This window comes from Cygnus atratus, chromosome Z (assembly GCF_013377495.2).
Source record: "Cygnus atratus isolate AKBS03 ecotype Queensland, Australia chromosome Z, CAtr_DNAZoo_HiC_assembly, whole genome shotgun sequence".
Classification (NCBI taxonomy): Eukaryota; Metazoa; Chordata; class Aves; order Anseriformes; family Anatidae; genus Cygnus; species Cygnus atratus.
In genome coordinates, this window is record NC_066396.1 from 68779929 (window position 1) to 68795089 (window position 15161).

The 15161-nt window shown below is 39.8% G+C and overlaps 1 protein-coding gene across 6 annotated transcripts in view; it reads left to right on the forward strand.

Moving 5' to 3' along the window:
• The window catches only part of TDRD7 (tudor domain containing 7), a 46356-nt gene that overhangs the window by 25171 nt on the left and 6024 nt on the right, over nucleotides 1–15161 (forward strand). For 4 of the 6 annotated variants that reach the window (XM_035562970.2, XM_050716247.1, XM_035562975.2 and 1 more), the window contains 6 exons: nucleotides 5624–6204; nucleotides 10235–10421; nucleotides 12052–12163; nucleotides 12971–13173; nucleotides 13315–13449; nucleotides 15019–15102. In XM_035562970.2, coding sequence (XP_035418863.1) covers nucleotides 5624–6204; nucleotides 10235–10421; nucleotides 12052–12163; nucleotides 12971–13173; nucleotides 13315–13449; nucleotides 15019–15102 — 1302 coding nt within the window. The remainder of the gene's footprint in view (nucleotides 1–5623; nucleotides 6205–10234; nucleotides 10422–12051; nucleotides 12164–12970; nucleotides 13174–13314; nucleotides 13450–15018; nucleotides 15103–15161) is intronic. The other 2 variants (XM_035562971.2, XM_050716248.1) reach the window with 1 other exon arrangement.

Genomic DNA, 15161 nt, shown 5'->3' on the forward strand with positions numbered 1-15161 from the left:
CGTCTTTCAGGATGATCTACAATACGTTCCAACACAGCCTTCTTGAACAGATCATTGTCCTGGCAATGCCAAGTACTTTCTGGAACTAAAAGTTTCCTTGGTTGGTCCTTTAAGCAAATTCCTTAGTCTTGTGCGTGACCACTTAGGATATCTTTATTAAGTCCTCCGTGTCTAGGATGCCATTACTTGCCAAGGTAGTGTGCTGTGATTCTTTTTCTAGGCTATTTGTTATAAGTATGCAAGGGTTTGTTAGTTGTTTGTAATTTTTTTGGTTTGTTTGTTTCGTTTTTTTTTTTTTAAACCAAGCTCCTTTCTTTGGCTGAGGTTCTAGGGGCACAGTAAGATTCCTCAGAGGGTACAAATATGTCTTTTGGTGAAGGGGTCATGACATTTTGTATTACTAATGGTATTGTCTTAATAGCTTCTATGAATTACTGCCACGGTGTATTTTGCAAAGACTTAGTAGAGACAAAGGATGCAAAAGAGGCCATGGTGCTCAGTCCTGTTTGGCATGGTGTCTGCTGGTGAGATTTGCCCTGAGGGCTTTTTGGTCCCTTAGCTTGTGGATATAATTTCTGGGAGTGAAATGTCACTCACAGTTCAGGAAGATGAAGTTGGGAACAGCTGAAACTGGTTGGGTGTGGGAGCTGGCTGATGGTCACTCTCTACCATGTTGCAAGAGCTCTAGCAGCTGTAAGAGGTTCCTGAGACCAGAGGGGGGAAAAAATAAAATCAGACGTTGCACTCATTTGCCAAAAAGGGCAAGGAGAAGGATTTGGGAAACACCAGCCTAGACAGACCCTGTTCCAGCCTGGAGAGGATTCCGAGAGCAACTTCTTTGGAAGCATGTAAAGGACGAGACGAGCATTATAAAAGGTGGCCAGGGATTTGCCAAGGGCAGATTTCTCATCAGTCCAGTTGCTTTCTCTGAGGACATGAGCTCATAAGAGCAGTGCATGATGTTTCCTTTGACTTTATAAAGGCCCTTGTCCAATTGCTTATAGTCTTGTTCACCGTGTGGTGTTGATATATAAATCAGATCAGTGGACTAAAAGGTGGGGTGGAGAACTGGTGAGACATCTGGTCTCCGATGGTTTTCAGCAGTATGAGGTACAGTGAGCACTTGCTTACAAGGGGGATGCTTCAGGACTGATGCTGCGCACAGGTCTGTGTAACTGCTTTCTTAGCAGGCTCGGTGAGGGGGTGGAGTGCCCAAGCAAATGCCACGTCCTGCCCCTGGCTGGAAGGAGCCTGGCAAGCAGCACGTGCCGTAGCTGACTGGTAGGATGTAGCTGTGCAGCAAAGGCCCTCGGAAGTCTTGGTGGGCAGCAAGTCAGGCCGGAGTCAGCCAGGGGCCCTTGCAGCACAGGAGGTGGACATCAGCCTGGCTGTCGTAACAAGGGTTTGGGAAAAGGATTCTTCCCATTTTGTCGTCACTGGTGAGCCTGATGCACCTGGCATCCTACATCTAGGTTCAGGGGCTCCCTGAGATAGAACAGGGCAGACAAACTGAATGAAGTCAGTTCACAAATGTCCTCTAAATGAGGAGGTGGCTAAAGAATAGCGTGTCCAAGGAAAATGTGAGAAAGGCCTTTCCTCAAACTAAGGAAGAGAAGGCAAAGGGGAGAGAATATAGAGCTAGACTATCTTGGTGGTGCACAGGGGTGGGACAAGAAGCATCAGTCAGGTTGCAGCTGAGGACATTCCCAGCAGATTGGAAGAGTCCTTAGTTCCTTAACAGGGTGCTCATACTCCGGAAGAGAAGCTATGGGATACCTGCCCTCAGAGGTCTTCCCAGCTCAAATGCATGAGGCTTGGAGTAACAGGAGCTAGCGGATCCTGCTTTAAGCAGTTGGCTGGATTGTGTGGCTGCCGGGGTGCCTTCCAACTGAAATTTGTGTTACTGTTTGCAGGTCTTGCATGTTTTTAAAGCTGCACTTTACCCTGGATCTGTCCTCCCTTCTTACCAGTGCTTGTGCTTGTACTTGTAGTTAAATATGTTGTGGAATAACTCCTTCTGGACGGAGAAGCTTCATCTGTGTATGGATAAAATGCTGTGCTTGTTGAAGAGGCTTTATAATTACCAAGGGAATTCAAAGTGAATGGAGATTACTTCATTGCCTGCAGTCCTTCTCTAGCTTAACTTCATTAGGAATAAAAAGGCCTGTAAACTTTTTCAGAGGCTCTTTTTAATGCAAGATTCCATTTCAACTTAACTATATTGTATCTTCAGGTCTTATAATCTGTCTTGATTCATTAACGGATGAGTGTCTTTACAGCAACTACTTACAGATAATAAAGAGTAAAGGCTGGAGGCATAGACCTAAGAGCTTACTGTCACACATTCTGTATTTATAATCTGTCTCTTTCCTTTTCTTTGACATTCCTGGGTCAGGTAACAAGAGCCTTCCAGATTAGGGCATTGTATTCATTTTGTTTTTTTTCCCCCCACTGTAAAGTCAACAATAACAGCCAGATAAGCATCTTCTGGAGCTTAGACACTAATGCTGGGAATAGCATTATAACTTCCAGTGAGATGTCATGAGTGTTGTAGCCTGTAACTGTCGTATTCATTTTTTGAGATGCTGCTTTTGAGGCCCTGACCTCTGTATCTCTCTTGGAAGATGAGACAGTTTCAGCTTAAAATGTAGTGGTTTATTTTTTTCTAAAACCTATACATCTGCTTAAATTAAAAAAAGGAGCTTCAGATTTAAATCCAGGTCAAAGGACAGGCTCCTCAATGATACTAGGTTTTAGAACAGACAAGGTTTTTCTCTTGCAGGGCTGCTTATTTCATGAAGTTGATCATGGAGCCTGGAGGAAAGAAAGTAAAGGGGATATCTAATTACAGTCATTCGCTGCCTGAAGGGGTTATGGAGAAAACGAAATCAGAGGTGCTCAATGACAGGACAAGAGTCAGGATTGCAAAAAGAAAAATTCTGTTTGTCCACGGTGAAAGATTCTTTACCATGTGTGCGGTGCAACACCACAGGGCTCTCCGTCCTTGGAAACTTTAAGAATTTCATTGAGCAAGACTGAACAATAAGATGTTGCATTTCGTGTCAGCCCTGCTTTGAGCAGAAGGTTGGACTAGGGACCTCCTGACAGCACAGACTTTTCCATTATTGGAAAATAGTGAACCATGTATAGGTTCCTCCTGACACTGTAGATGTCATTGTAGACATATTTTGACCTTCTAGTTGGTATGGCTGGACGTATTTTGTAACTTCTTGTATCAAGCTAACTAGCAGAGATCCTTATGAACTTCATACAAGTTCCACTGGTACACTGAAGCCCTTTATACAATTCTTGTATGTTGGTATCCTATAGTAGATGCATACTCTTAAGTATACGGATGTCTATAGGACACCACCTCTACCCTCCTTCCTATTAGGAGTGATCTTGCATGTCTCCTTGGCTCGGTGAGCCTACTTGAAAAGACTTGACCCTTAAAGCTTGTGGACTCATCAGCATGGATTCCTGGAGCTGAAGGTTCATGGATATGTATGTTTGTTTGCCTTCTCATGTCTTTTTCTTGTTGAGGTTGCTGCAGGAAATGTGACCACTCTGGTTTTCACTGATAAAGGAGGACTCCCATACGTCACCATGGGTGCATGAGAATTCTACAATGTGTTTAACCTTTTTAAAAATCTGTGTAAACTTTTGCTAATTTTGGGTACGCCTGTGCTTGTGTGTAGAAGACGACCGAGACCTGTCCCCAAGAGCTGTCTGATAGTTTGGTTTTGCTCTAGTTTAGATGATGCGATGCACAGGAAGCATTGATACAGAAATGCTCTCGGATGATGCTGTGGTTTAACCTGACTGGCAGCTGAGGACCGCACAGCCACTTGCTCACTACCCCCACCCAGTGGGAAGGGGAAGAGAAGTGGGTGGAAAAAAAAGTAGAGCTCTTGGGTTGAGATAAGGACAGTTTAATAGGAAAGGAAGAGTGGGACTGGGGGGATGTACACAAAACAAGTGATGCACAGCACAATTGCTTGCCCCCAGACAACCCCCATATTTATTGTTGAGCATGATGCCACATGGCACAGGACATCCCTGTGGTCCATTTGGGCCAGCTGTCCTGGCTGTGTCCCCTTCCAGCTCCTGGTGCACCCACACTGTGAGAAACTGAGAACTCCTTGGCTCTGTGTGAGCACTGCTCTGCACTGAAACATCATTGAGTTTTCAACATTTTCATCCTAAATCCAAAACACAGCATGATGTCAGCTACTGTGAAGAAAACTAACACGATCCTAGCTGAAGCCAGGATATATAGTAGCCCTTAGTGGGTTTTGCTGACTCTCTAAACAATGTGGGGCATGTGGCAATTTGGGATGTGTGAATAGCTGTGTGTAGGAGAAAATATGTGGTTCTTGACACGCTAATGGCCATTTTTTACAGCTGTTCAATGCGTTGTAACTAAATGTTCTTGTCTCATTAATATTGTCTTGATAAAGAGATGTACTATTCCTGTGTAAAATAGTACTTTAAATCTTCTTTTTATGTTTCTATTGCAAGTTGCTAAGACAACAGCAAAGAGTGCTTTTAACAAGGTTTATGAATTTCTGATGGGTGTAGATATCACTATCCTGAAGGCAAATGCTGGGCCTGAGTAATAGCAAGTAATCTAACTGTTCAATTTGTTCTTCACTGATCTTTCTCTGAAAAGGGCTTTGGCATAATGCGTACCCAGGAAACTGATTTAAGTTATTTTCTTCTGAGGAAAAAACATCAAAGTGGAGCTATGTAAAACTTAAGAAAAAATTCTTTATTGTAGGAGATGGTCAGGTTTCAGGACCAACATATAAGCTCTGATGGCTTTTGTTACCTTAGTTCTACATAGGTATCCTTGCACAGTTAGATTGCTCTTAGTTGAAACTGTAGCTTTAGGAAATTGTTATTGTGAATTTGTTTCTGCAGTTCTAAAGTGGTGCTTTCATGGTTGTGACTTCAGACGGTGTGGGATGCTCACTATTGAAACTGGCAAAGAGTAGAGACATATGGACTTGCAGAACATCTTGAGTGTAGAGGGAGGTTATGGGCATGGTTTAAAATTGCCTAATTGATTTTCTTAAATGTATTATGATCCAGATTTTTTTTCCGTAATTTCAGAACTTCTTTAAAGAAAATACCATTCCCTGAGTGCAACAGCAGGCTGTGTTTGCAACACTGCCTGACAGGTGTTCTGTTGTTTTTGAAGTATGCAGTCAAATCCCCTTTCACTTGGAGAACTGAGATGGAAACTTCTTTTTATGATATGCTTCTCTGTGTGGAAGAGATCCGGGGGGGAGGTTAATGTGCAAAAGACTTAAGTTCTGTGGAGTGTGTATCTTTTGTTCCTTCGAGGAGAAAGGAGATAAACTTATTTGGAACCAACTCCCGATTGTAATGCACAGCTTTCATATTTGCTCTGTCCTGATGTCATATTTGCTTGGAATTCCCCCAAAATCAGGAAGCATTGCAAGAAATGACTTCTCTGTAGTAATTGGCTCAAGCTTAGTTCCTTGTGGGTGTCCACCTCAAAGTCTGTATGAACTGCATGTTACAAAAATGTAATTGTTAAAATGATTAAGACTTTAGAGATGCAACTGATCATTGATTCTGCTTTTTGTTTTCCAAGGTGGAGAAAGTACGCACAGGTGATCAGACAGATGGGCTTCTTTATCCTGCTAAGAGAATATCACCAACTGTGAAAAGTGTTACAGAGCAAGAAAAGGCATCTCAGAATGTTACTTCTTCAAAAGTGGACCCGTTGTTAAAACCAAGTATGGAGTCTGAGTCTGCCTCACTTAGTAGTGACTTCAAGCAAAAAGTTGTTAATATCCTGAAGAAGTATTCCAGTGGTCTCTGGGCTAATGCACTTCCCAAATTGTACCAAGACACTTACCAAGTAAAATTTCCAGAAGGCATTCTAAATAACCTGGAGTTGCTCTCAGATATATGCATTGTTGACTATGTATCTAATGTCCCCAAAAAGGCTATCCTCTATGTAAAACCCCAAAGATGCACTGATGAGAATCTGAATGTCACTGAGAAGGTCCAGACACCTGATAATGTGAAGGCCACAGCTAAACAACAGTATGAAGAATCCAAGGAGTGGTCTCCAGACAAAGTAACTGTTCCTCCTCTACTCATTCCATCGGAAGGACCTGTGTCTGTCATGGTGGTCGAATTGAACAACACTAATGAGCTTATAATTAGGCAAGTTCACACTTCAGAATCTATCTTTTTTGCTTAATTTATAAATTCATAAACTCATACTGTGCAGATCTGCAGGACTTTATTTACCGGTATTGATAATGAAACTTAAGAATTCTTTCGTTTTTGTGTTTAAATGGAAGATTGCTAAACTCTGAGCTGATCAGTTCTAGCATTAGCTTGTCTGAAGCTCAAAGCAGATCTGACTCTTTAGAATAACCCTTCTATAACACATCAGTAATATTAGAGGTAGTGTTCAGATACTGCTTTAATATCTATTAAAGTATTTTTTTACTTCTGTAACTGACTTCTTCCTAACTAGGTGTGAGTTGTGCATGTTCAGATTATACTGCAGTTTTCACTTTTTGAGCTTCCATCCAACAGCAAACGGCTAGTGCTTCTTGGTTTGATGGTTAATCAGTCCAGCCTCAGAGAACAGTGTAAGAAGTGGATTGTATCATTATGTTATGTGGTACTGTACTCTTTCAGGAAATAACTATACTTCATTGTTAGGATAAAAAATACAAATCCTAGCAGGATTTAAAAAATAAAAAAGCAGTAAAACTTTCTCTCTAGGATTTTTCGAATTCAACTGTTAAACAGGTCTGTCTGTCACTTCAGAGCATGAATTGCATAGCTGTCTGGTAATATACTAAATTGACAGCTCTCCATTTTATCCCTTTAGTTTCTGCAGTTTCAGCTTTCACTAGATAGTTTGTCATTCTCTAGGGTCCTGATTAGGATCTAAGTAAGTACGTTTGCAGTTCACTTACAGATCCTCTCACTATGCAATTAATACCCTCATCCTCACTACTGGCTGAAAGTATTCAACACACTAGAGTTAAGGTTGATATTTAGATGTTCTTCTTTTCTAGCTGTCATTAATGTATTGGAACACAAATAACTGAACTTTCTTTGTGTCAGCCCATTGGTTTAGTTCCCTAAAGTCATGGAACCATAATGGTTGACGGCTTGTAGTGAAAACCCCCATACTTGGGGGGTTGTGATAGCAACATTCTCAAATGAAAATTTCTTTGTTTCAGCTGCTAGCCCAATCCCTATTTTGTGCTTTTTCTCTGTTTCTGTAGGTGTCTTATAAATTTATTTTGTAACCTTTCTACCAGCATGGTAATTTGCTGTATATGTGGAGTAAGAAACCTTAGCTTCCTAATCTGTCATTTTAAGGGTGTTTCCAGTAATTATTTTGGGAAAACTGTTCCTGATGACTATTCACTCCCTATGGTTTGGCTCCAGTTACAAGGTTACCTGAACTGTGCTTGTTTTTTTTTTTTTTTTTGTAATAAATGATCCATTTGGTTGGGTTCCTAGCGTGACTTTCATTTGGTTTAATGCTTGTTGATCTGATGGTTTTGCTTTTCTTATTAGGAATATGAGATGTCCTCCACTAATTCAGACTAGTAATCTCTCTCTCATTTGATTTTTGGGACGTGATGAAAGAAAAGAGGACTTTTTTTCAGGAGGCAGTTAAGGATGTTTGAAGACTGAATGTTAGAGAAGCTTTTCCAAGGAATTCTTCACAGGTCACTCACATAAATTGTTCTGTAAGCAGTGCCATCTTTGCCTCTTCTATTCATGGAAAGCGTACTTCTGAATGACTGCTTAATTACAGAAGTACAACAGAAATCAGGCCTGAATGGGCCTGAGGAGGATTCTAGGCCAACCTGCACAAAGCAGGGTCAACTCTGAAGTCAGACAAGGTTGATCAGGGCTTAGCCAGTTAGGTGTTGAAAATCTTCCTAGGATGAAGACTGCATGACCTTTCTGGGCAGCATGCCCCTCTGCTCAGCTGCCTCATGGGGGGAGTTTGTTCCTTGTATGCGGTTTGGCCCTCTTCTGTTTCAAGGTATGACTGTTGCCTCTTGTCTTCCCACCAGTGCCACTGAAGAACATCGTTCTGTCTTTGTGGTGAGTTCCTTGTACGTACTGGAACACCACTGTGAGGTCCCAGTTGAAGCCATCTCTTCTCCAAGCCGAACAACACAGTTCTAGCAGCCTTTCCTCATGTGGCAGGTCTTCTAGTCCCCAGCTGTCTTGACGCCCTTCTCCTGACCTTGTGTTGTTAGATGTCTTAGCTGACACAATGTTTCAGATGTGATCTACTGAATACCAAGTAAAGGATATTCACTTTCTTCCATTGACTGGCTTTGTTTCTCTAATACAGCCAGGATGTTTGCCAGAATCTTTGCTAGAGAGGCACGCTGCTGGTTCGCACTCTGCTGGCATCTGCCTTGACTCCTAGACCCTTTTCTGCAGTTCTTCTCAGCATCTGGTCTGTCCTCTCCATTTTCCACGGTTTCTTCCTTCTCAGGTGTGATAAGTGATGCTAATCCTTGTTAAATACCATGACTTTCCTGGCAGCCTGTTCCTCAGCCTGTCCAGGTCTCTGAATGGCAGACCTGCCCTTCAAGAATTTTCTTGTCAATGAAAGTGAGGTGATTGAAGCTCTCATAGATGCTCTGTGTACATCTACAACTGTGATTGGAGAGATGGTATGGTAGATGGAACACCTGACTTTGCACAAGAAATAATTATCTCACTTTTTATTCTCAGTTCTTTTGAGTTTCTGTGCTGTGGTGTGGAAATGTTTTTCCTCTTTTATCTTTTTGAATAGAAAATTCCATAGGTTGTTTTGCTATGGAAGAATACAACCCTTAGTTCTTTTTACAATGAAACATCAAGCTTTCTTTACTTGACCCATGAAGCAGTTCCAGTTGAGACTAGCAATGATGCTGTGCGCACTCTAGTCTGGCCACATGTATATAACACCTTTTTTGAGGTCGTTTTCCAAGATTCGTTTCTGAAGAATATGAAAAATAACTTTCCAGTTAGCTTTTAACAGCCAAAGTCTTCCTCGGTAGGATCCTTACCTGTTATCAGAAAATAGTGAGGCAGGAAATTTTGAATGATTTTTCTACTTTATGATACTCCTACTGTCCTTTAAATATCCTTATGAAACTGATGCTAAGAAGTGAACTTTTAAGCTTTGTATACCTGTTTTTGTTGCCCCACTCCATGTCCACTGTGAAGTAGATGAATGTTTACACAGAAGCAAAATGGCTGTCAGTCTGAAAAGCAGCATTTAATTGAATGGGAAGGTAGCAGAGAAATCCTCACTTTCCTGAAGACAGCCTGGAATGTGATCAGATTTAACTTAAGCATTATAACAAAGGTAGCCCAGTGTGCTATAGTACAGTGCCTGCCCTAATCCTGTGCATAAGGCAGACTTGTGGAATAAACCTAGCTTCTTATAGGATGATACAGTAAACTGTGTGGTAGAAATTAGTGGCATTAGTCATTCTAGGAACACCTTTTAATGTAGTTAAACCAGTAGCTGCTAATATAAGTATAAAAATAGATTTTCCCTCTGCTCTAATCTGACTTGTTTCTGAAGTATTCAGAATTTCCCATCTGTAGTTTTCAGTAAATTTAAGAAGATTTACGCAACTCAGATTACTTCAGTATGAAACATTAGGTCGGCAGCCTAATACCAGGCTTGTACTGAAGGCCAAGAGTAAACAGCAAATAGTTTGAGAGGGATCTGTGAAACTATTTTATGTGCCCTGTGCTTTGATTGACATTAGTGAAAAGCTGATAAACTGGTGTTTGCTACTAAGGACTGAGTAACTTCAGAGATGTCATGTCAGTTGTTGTTTTTTTTTACGCTTCATCCCAGATCTTTTGCTCTTGTGGTCAAGTTCCTCTACATGGTTGTAATAATTATGTAGGATCTCTTACTAAAGATATAGTTGAGCATGTTAGATTCCATATTGCTGGACCATATCTAACTATAAACAATAGTACTAAATTTTGTTAGTTACTACTTTCCTATAGCCCTGTTAATGGAAAAGTGTCTGGATACCAATGTCCTTAAAATATGTATATATCCATAATTTATTCATATATGTGTATAAAGGTTCTCAGGTTTTTATTCAGCTTTTATTCAGCTAACTCCTGTGTGTGTTTTGTTTTTTGTTTGTTTGTCTGCGTGATTGTTTTTACTGAAATACTGTAGGTATGTCGGCAAAGATTATTCTTATGCCCAGGAACAAATGGAAGATGACATGAGAGCATACTATAGTCAGAATTGCACAGTGTTACAAGTTCAGTCTCTGAGTGTTGGGCAACTTGTTGTTGTACACACTGAAGAAGAGGCCTGGCTGCGTGCTCGGATAATTTCTGTGGAAGACAAGAGGATAAAGGCAAGCAATTATTTGTTTTGGCACTTAGTGAAAGATTTGAAATGTTCTTGTTTTGTTTTAGGTACACAGTCAATTCCCAAACACGGTGCATTGCTAGCATTGTCTCCTTTCCTAACCTGAAGTACTTCTCTTTTCAGTTATAGGAGAAGTTAAGACTTTTAAAGTCTTTCTTTTAAGTTGTGTGATTGTCAAAAATAAATGGTCTTTCAGTGTTTTTTGTTGCTTTTTTTTTTCCACAGATATTTTGGATTTGGTGGAGGTTTGGGATTTTATACAGGGCTGGGCACTAAAGCACTTTGATGCTGAAAATTTACCTTTGATAGTAATGGGAAGGATGGGTGTGGTGGTGCTACTTGGAATGGGGAAGGAGAAGATTCAAGAGCTAATAGGTCTCAGATCTTGCTTGAAGTCTGGTACTGAAGTATCTATCATATGCATTAATTAGCAAGACAGTGAGAAGGATATACTTGTGCTCAAACTTCCCTTTCAGACAGTCTTCCCAGTCTGGTATCCTGGGAGTTGCGTCTGGTGTGCATGTTAATTAAACCCCTCTGAGATTGTTTAACTCCTCTGTTAAATGTTTCCTGAGCCAAGGGGATGTTTCTTGACATCCACAGAGAAACTAGGCTATGTAATTGAACTAATTGAACTGTAAGAACAGTGTCAGATTTTCCAGTTATTTCTTGCTTAGTCAAATGTTAATGATAACTTTTTTCACTTCTTCCCATAGTTGGGTGACTTTTTACCCAGATCTGCTTAGCATACTTATAAAATTGATCCATTTCATAAATTTTTAAATAACGCATGAAATAGAATGAGTTTTTCTGAAAGCATGATAACCTTCAGCTAGAACTTGAAGGAGCAGGTTGTCACAGAACTCAGTTTTGTGAAAGATTACATCAGCTTCAGAGAGGAATAGCAAGCTTGCCTCTGATTTTTGTCTAGGCAGAGCTAGCAGCCAAAAGAAGACCACTGCTACATGGCAGCATTTTCTTGCTAATCATCCACCACTGCTTGGACTTCCCATTGAAAGTTTGTTGTGCAGATATTTTGCATGATAGAGTTTAGAAAAAAGTTGTAAAAAGCCCAATGTAAACCTTCTTTCTCTCACCTTAGTTCTGATTACCTGCTGCCAACCAACACTTTCACTACCGACTTCCTGCAGCGTTTGTGGTATTTGTGTCAAAGTTACTGGAAATACAGCTCCAAATAGGCCTTTTAAGGCTGTAAAACAAAACACACTATGGTGCTTATATAGTGCTTGAGTCTTCAACACTTTGAAAACTCTAAAATTGCCACTTTATTACCTTTGTTCATGGGATTTAAGTTAATAGGCTGAGTCCTTCCAGCACTGTTTCTATGAAGAGTTGAGATTGTGTTAGAGAGGATGGTTTTACAGAAATCTTGAGAAGAATACCTTCCTTGAAAGCTCTGAATATTTAAGTAATGAAGTAAACGTTAGAGTAATGGTGTTACATAGCTATTATCACTATAATTAGCAAAAAATGATATGCCTGTTTAATGGATGCACAGAGAATGTGGTAGCTGAATACATTTTCCCTAGTCTCAAGAATGTGTATTTAAAGTTATATTAATGATCTTGTGCTTTTATCTCATTTTCCCTTATCAGGTGTACTATGTTGACCATGGCTTCAGTGAAGTTATCGAAAGCAACAGTGTGTACAAACTACACAAGCAGTTCTGTTCACTTCCATTTCAAATTGCAAAATGTAGACTGGCAGGTAAGAGAAGGCCAGTGTTGTCTATACAGCTTGCTGTTGTGTGACTTACGGATTGAACCATCTCAGTTTGGGAATTCTGATCCTTGTTTGTAATAACTATGTATGTTAGATTCTGCCCAAGATAGCTAGTCTAAGCAGACACATGTAGGTGTGGACAGAAGGATGTCAAGAAGAGCTTTATAAAGAAACCTTGATATCAGAAGACCCCAGTATCTCTCTAATAGAGCTTACTTGTTTCTGCACTTAGCTTGGATGCGTTTGTTCCTTTTAATATGTGCATGCCTAAAGAAATATAAGTAAAACACTTGTTGTTGTGTGAAGCACGTACTAGCATGACTCCTTTTTCCACTAATGAAACCTAATGTGATCATTCAGTTATTTTAAAGTGATCCTTCCCCTCTTAGCACTCGCAGGCTTCCTAGACTGTGCAGGAAATTATTTAATTTCCTAAAACTGGTGGGCATTTCTAACTTCTAAGATGTTAGTTCTAAGATTCTAAAATGTTCTAAGAACATTTTATTTTAAATATTTGAAAATGGCAAGAATAAACTTTTTTTTTTACTTGAATGCAGTTACTTTTTTTGTCTGCATATTTGCCTTGATTCTTTCTGAAGAGGATTTTTTTTTCCTCTTGAAGATGTCCTTCTGTGTTTAAAAAAAAAAAGGAGACAGTAGAATGCAAGTTGAGGTGCAATACAACCTTCCAACTACATCCTGATTCCTGGAAAGGTTCCTGTTGTAAACACACTTGTTTATTGTATTTCCTTTCATTAAAGTAATACATAAAAAGTATGGTGTGTCTTACAGGGCTGGAAGTCTTCTGTGATGATCCTGCACTAGTAAAGGCTGTAGAATTGCAGACATGCTCCAAGATACTTGCTGTGGAAATACTGGAAAGGAGTGATACTCCTCTTTTTGTTCTCTATGACACTTCTGGAGAAGATGACATCAACATTAATGCTACTTGTCTGAAGGCCTTGTATGACAAATCCTTTGAACTGCACCTACAGGTACCATCTGCTTCTTTCCTTTTTAATTCATTAAAAATCATTGACCACAAATGTCTTCAATGAACAAAAAACAGTACTCACAAATGTGCTAACTTTCTGTGTGTGTGTGTCCCCTTTCTTGTCAAAATCTTGCTGTTCCAGGTAGATGCACTATATACAAACGTGAGAGTAACCGGTATTCTCTCAGATGGAAGTCTGTATTGCCAACTGCCATCTAAAGGCTTGTCTAGGCTTTCTGAAATCTTGCAGAAGATAGAAGAGTACTTCCTTCACAAGGTAGGTCTGTGATGAGGGAGAAGTCAAGTCATGTGGCCTTTTCAGTGCACCAGTCCTTTTCTTTGTACAAAAGTTCAGATTTCTGAGACATGCGAACACTTGAAAAGGCTAAAAAGTCTGCTTCTCGTTTTTATGCGTGCAGTTTTCAGAGTGAAAATGTTTTCTGATGCTCTTTTGTTCTTTTGTTCAAATGCTGTCTCTTAGGATTCAATAACTACTTCTAACTTCACTTGAATAGTTAAAACAGTACCAAAATGGCTCATAATGGGAAGCTTCCTGTAGAAACTGCTCTAGGTTGATAGAAAACTTGTGGACGTTCTGCTGTACTGAGCTGATGTGTATAAATAGCCTGACCCATAGCACACTCTTTGCAAAGTGACGACAAAAGCAGTGTGACCAAGGTCTGTTCTTTTTAGCCTGGCTTCCTTCAATATTCAACAGCCTTGACCTGATGTGCCATGTATATTGTCTTTGTATCCTTAGCTTTTAAATGTTGTGTCTAATTTCAATCAGAACTGATGTATAAAAGACATTTTCAAAACAATTAAGTTGCTTTAAAGTAGCCATGTGATAGAGAAGTCTAATATCTCATCTACCTTTTACACAATCGTGCAACAACCCTTACTATAGTCAAGATTTTATGCAAAAGAAAAAGTGTTTAGAGAATTGAATTTGTTCAACATCCAGCTGAAACATGAGAGAATCAAATCATGAAATGCAGATCCTTGAAAAGTAAGACTGTTAGAACTACTGCTTGTAAAACTAACTTTTCAAAGGTTTTTTTTAGAAGTTGAGCTTTAGGCCTGTTCTGGAACATGCTCCATTTGGAAGTACTTTATATTATATGAGTATGTCTTTATATGTCTTGGTTATCAAGATTCGGTTTCAAGCAAGCAGAACACTGAAGGAAAGAGTATAAAATATACCCTGAAAGGTTTAGCTACATAAAGGCAGGCAGCTGTCCAGACTTGCTGGACAGAGTGTGTTAGGATTTTGTTGCTATCAAAGACAGACCTTGACTTTACAGTTATTCATTAGGTTTTTTGTTTTGTCTGAGAATGTAATCACACTCAGGTGTTTATGGGTCTCCAGTGGGAACCTATTTATGCTTTTTTGCAATGTGTCCAGTGTCTTCTAACGCTATTTAGGATCATCACAGTGAATGTCAGCCTCATGAGGCTTTGAGTCCATGCTAAATGTAGTTTAGAATATAAGATAGGAAATTCTTTAGTTACCTATCACGGTTCCACAGTGCTGTTGCTTTTCAGAACATTAAAGGTAGTAGTCAGTGATCTTTGTATTCTGTGCTTCCAAGTGTATTTTTCCTGGCAATTCATATTCTCTTGGTTCCACTGTAAGATATACTGCTCAGAATTAAAGCTTTATTAACGGGGCAAGCGTAAAATAATGTTACAGAAAATGCTTCTGAGGGTGGGAAGAAACTTTGTATTTGAGACAGCTCTGTTGCTTATCAGAACTGTTTATTCCATTTGTGGCTTTTGGAATGGCTAGTCGAGTGTCAGCTAGTAATGATTCTATTCATTTTAATTTTTGTTTTTGTATTTGCAGCAGACATCAGAGTTTAATGTATCACTGCCTTTCTGTGGCAAAATCTGCTTGTTACCTTGCAAAGGAAAATGGGCACGTGTAGAGGTAAGAAGCATTCAAAGAACAGCAACAGTTTTCCCACATAGAAAAGGCTCTTCAGCTAA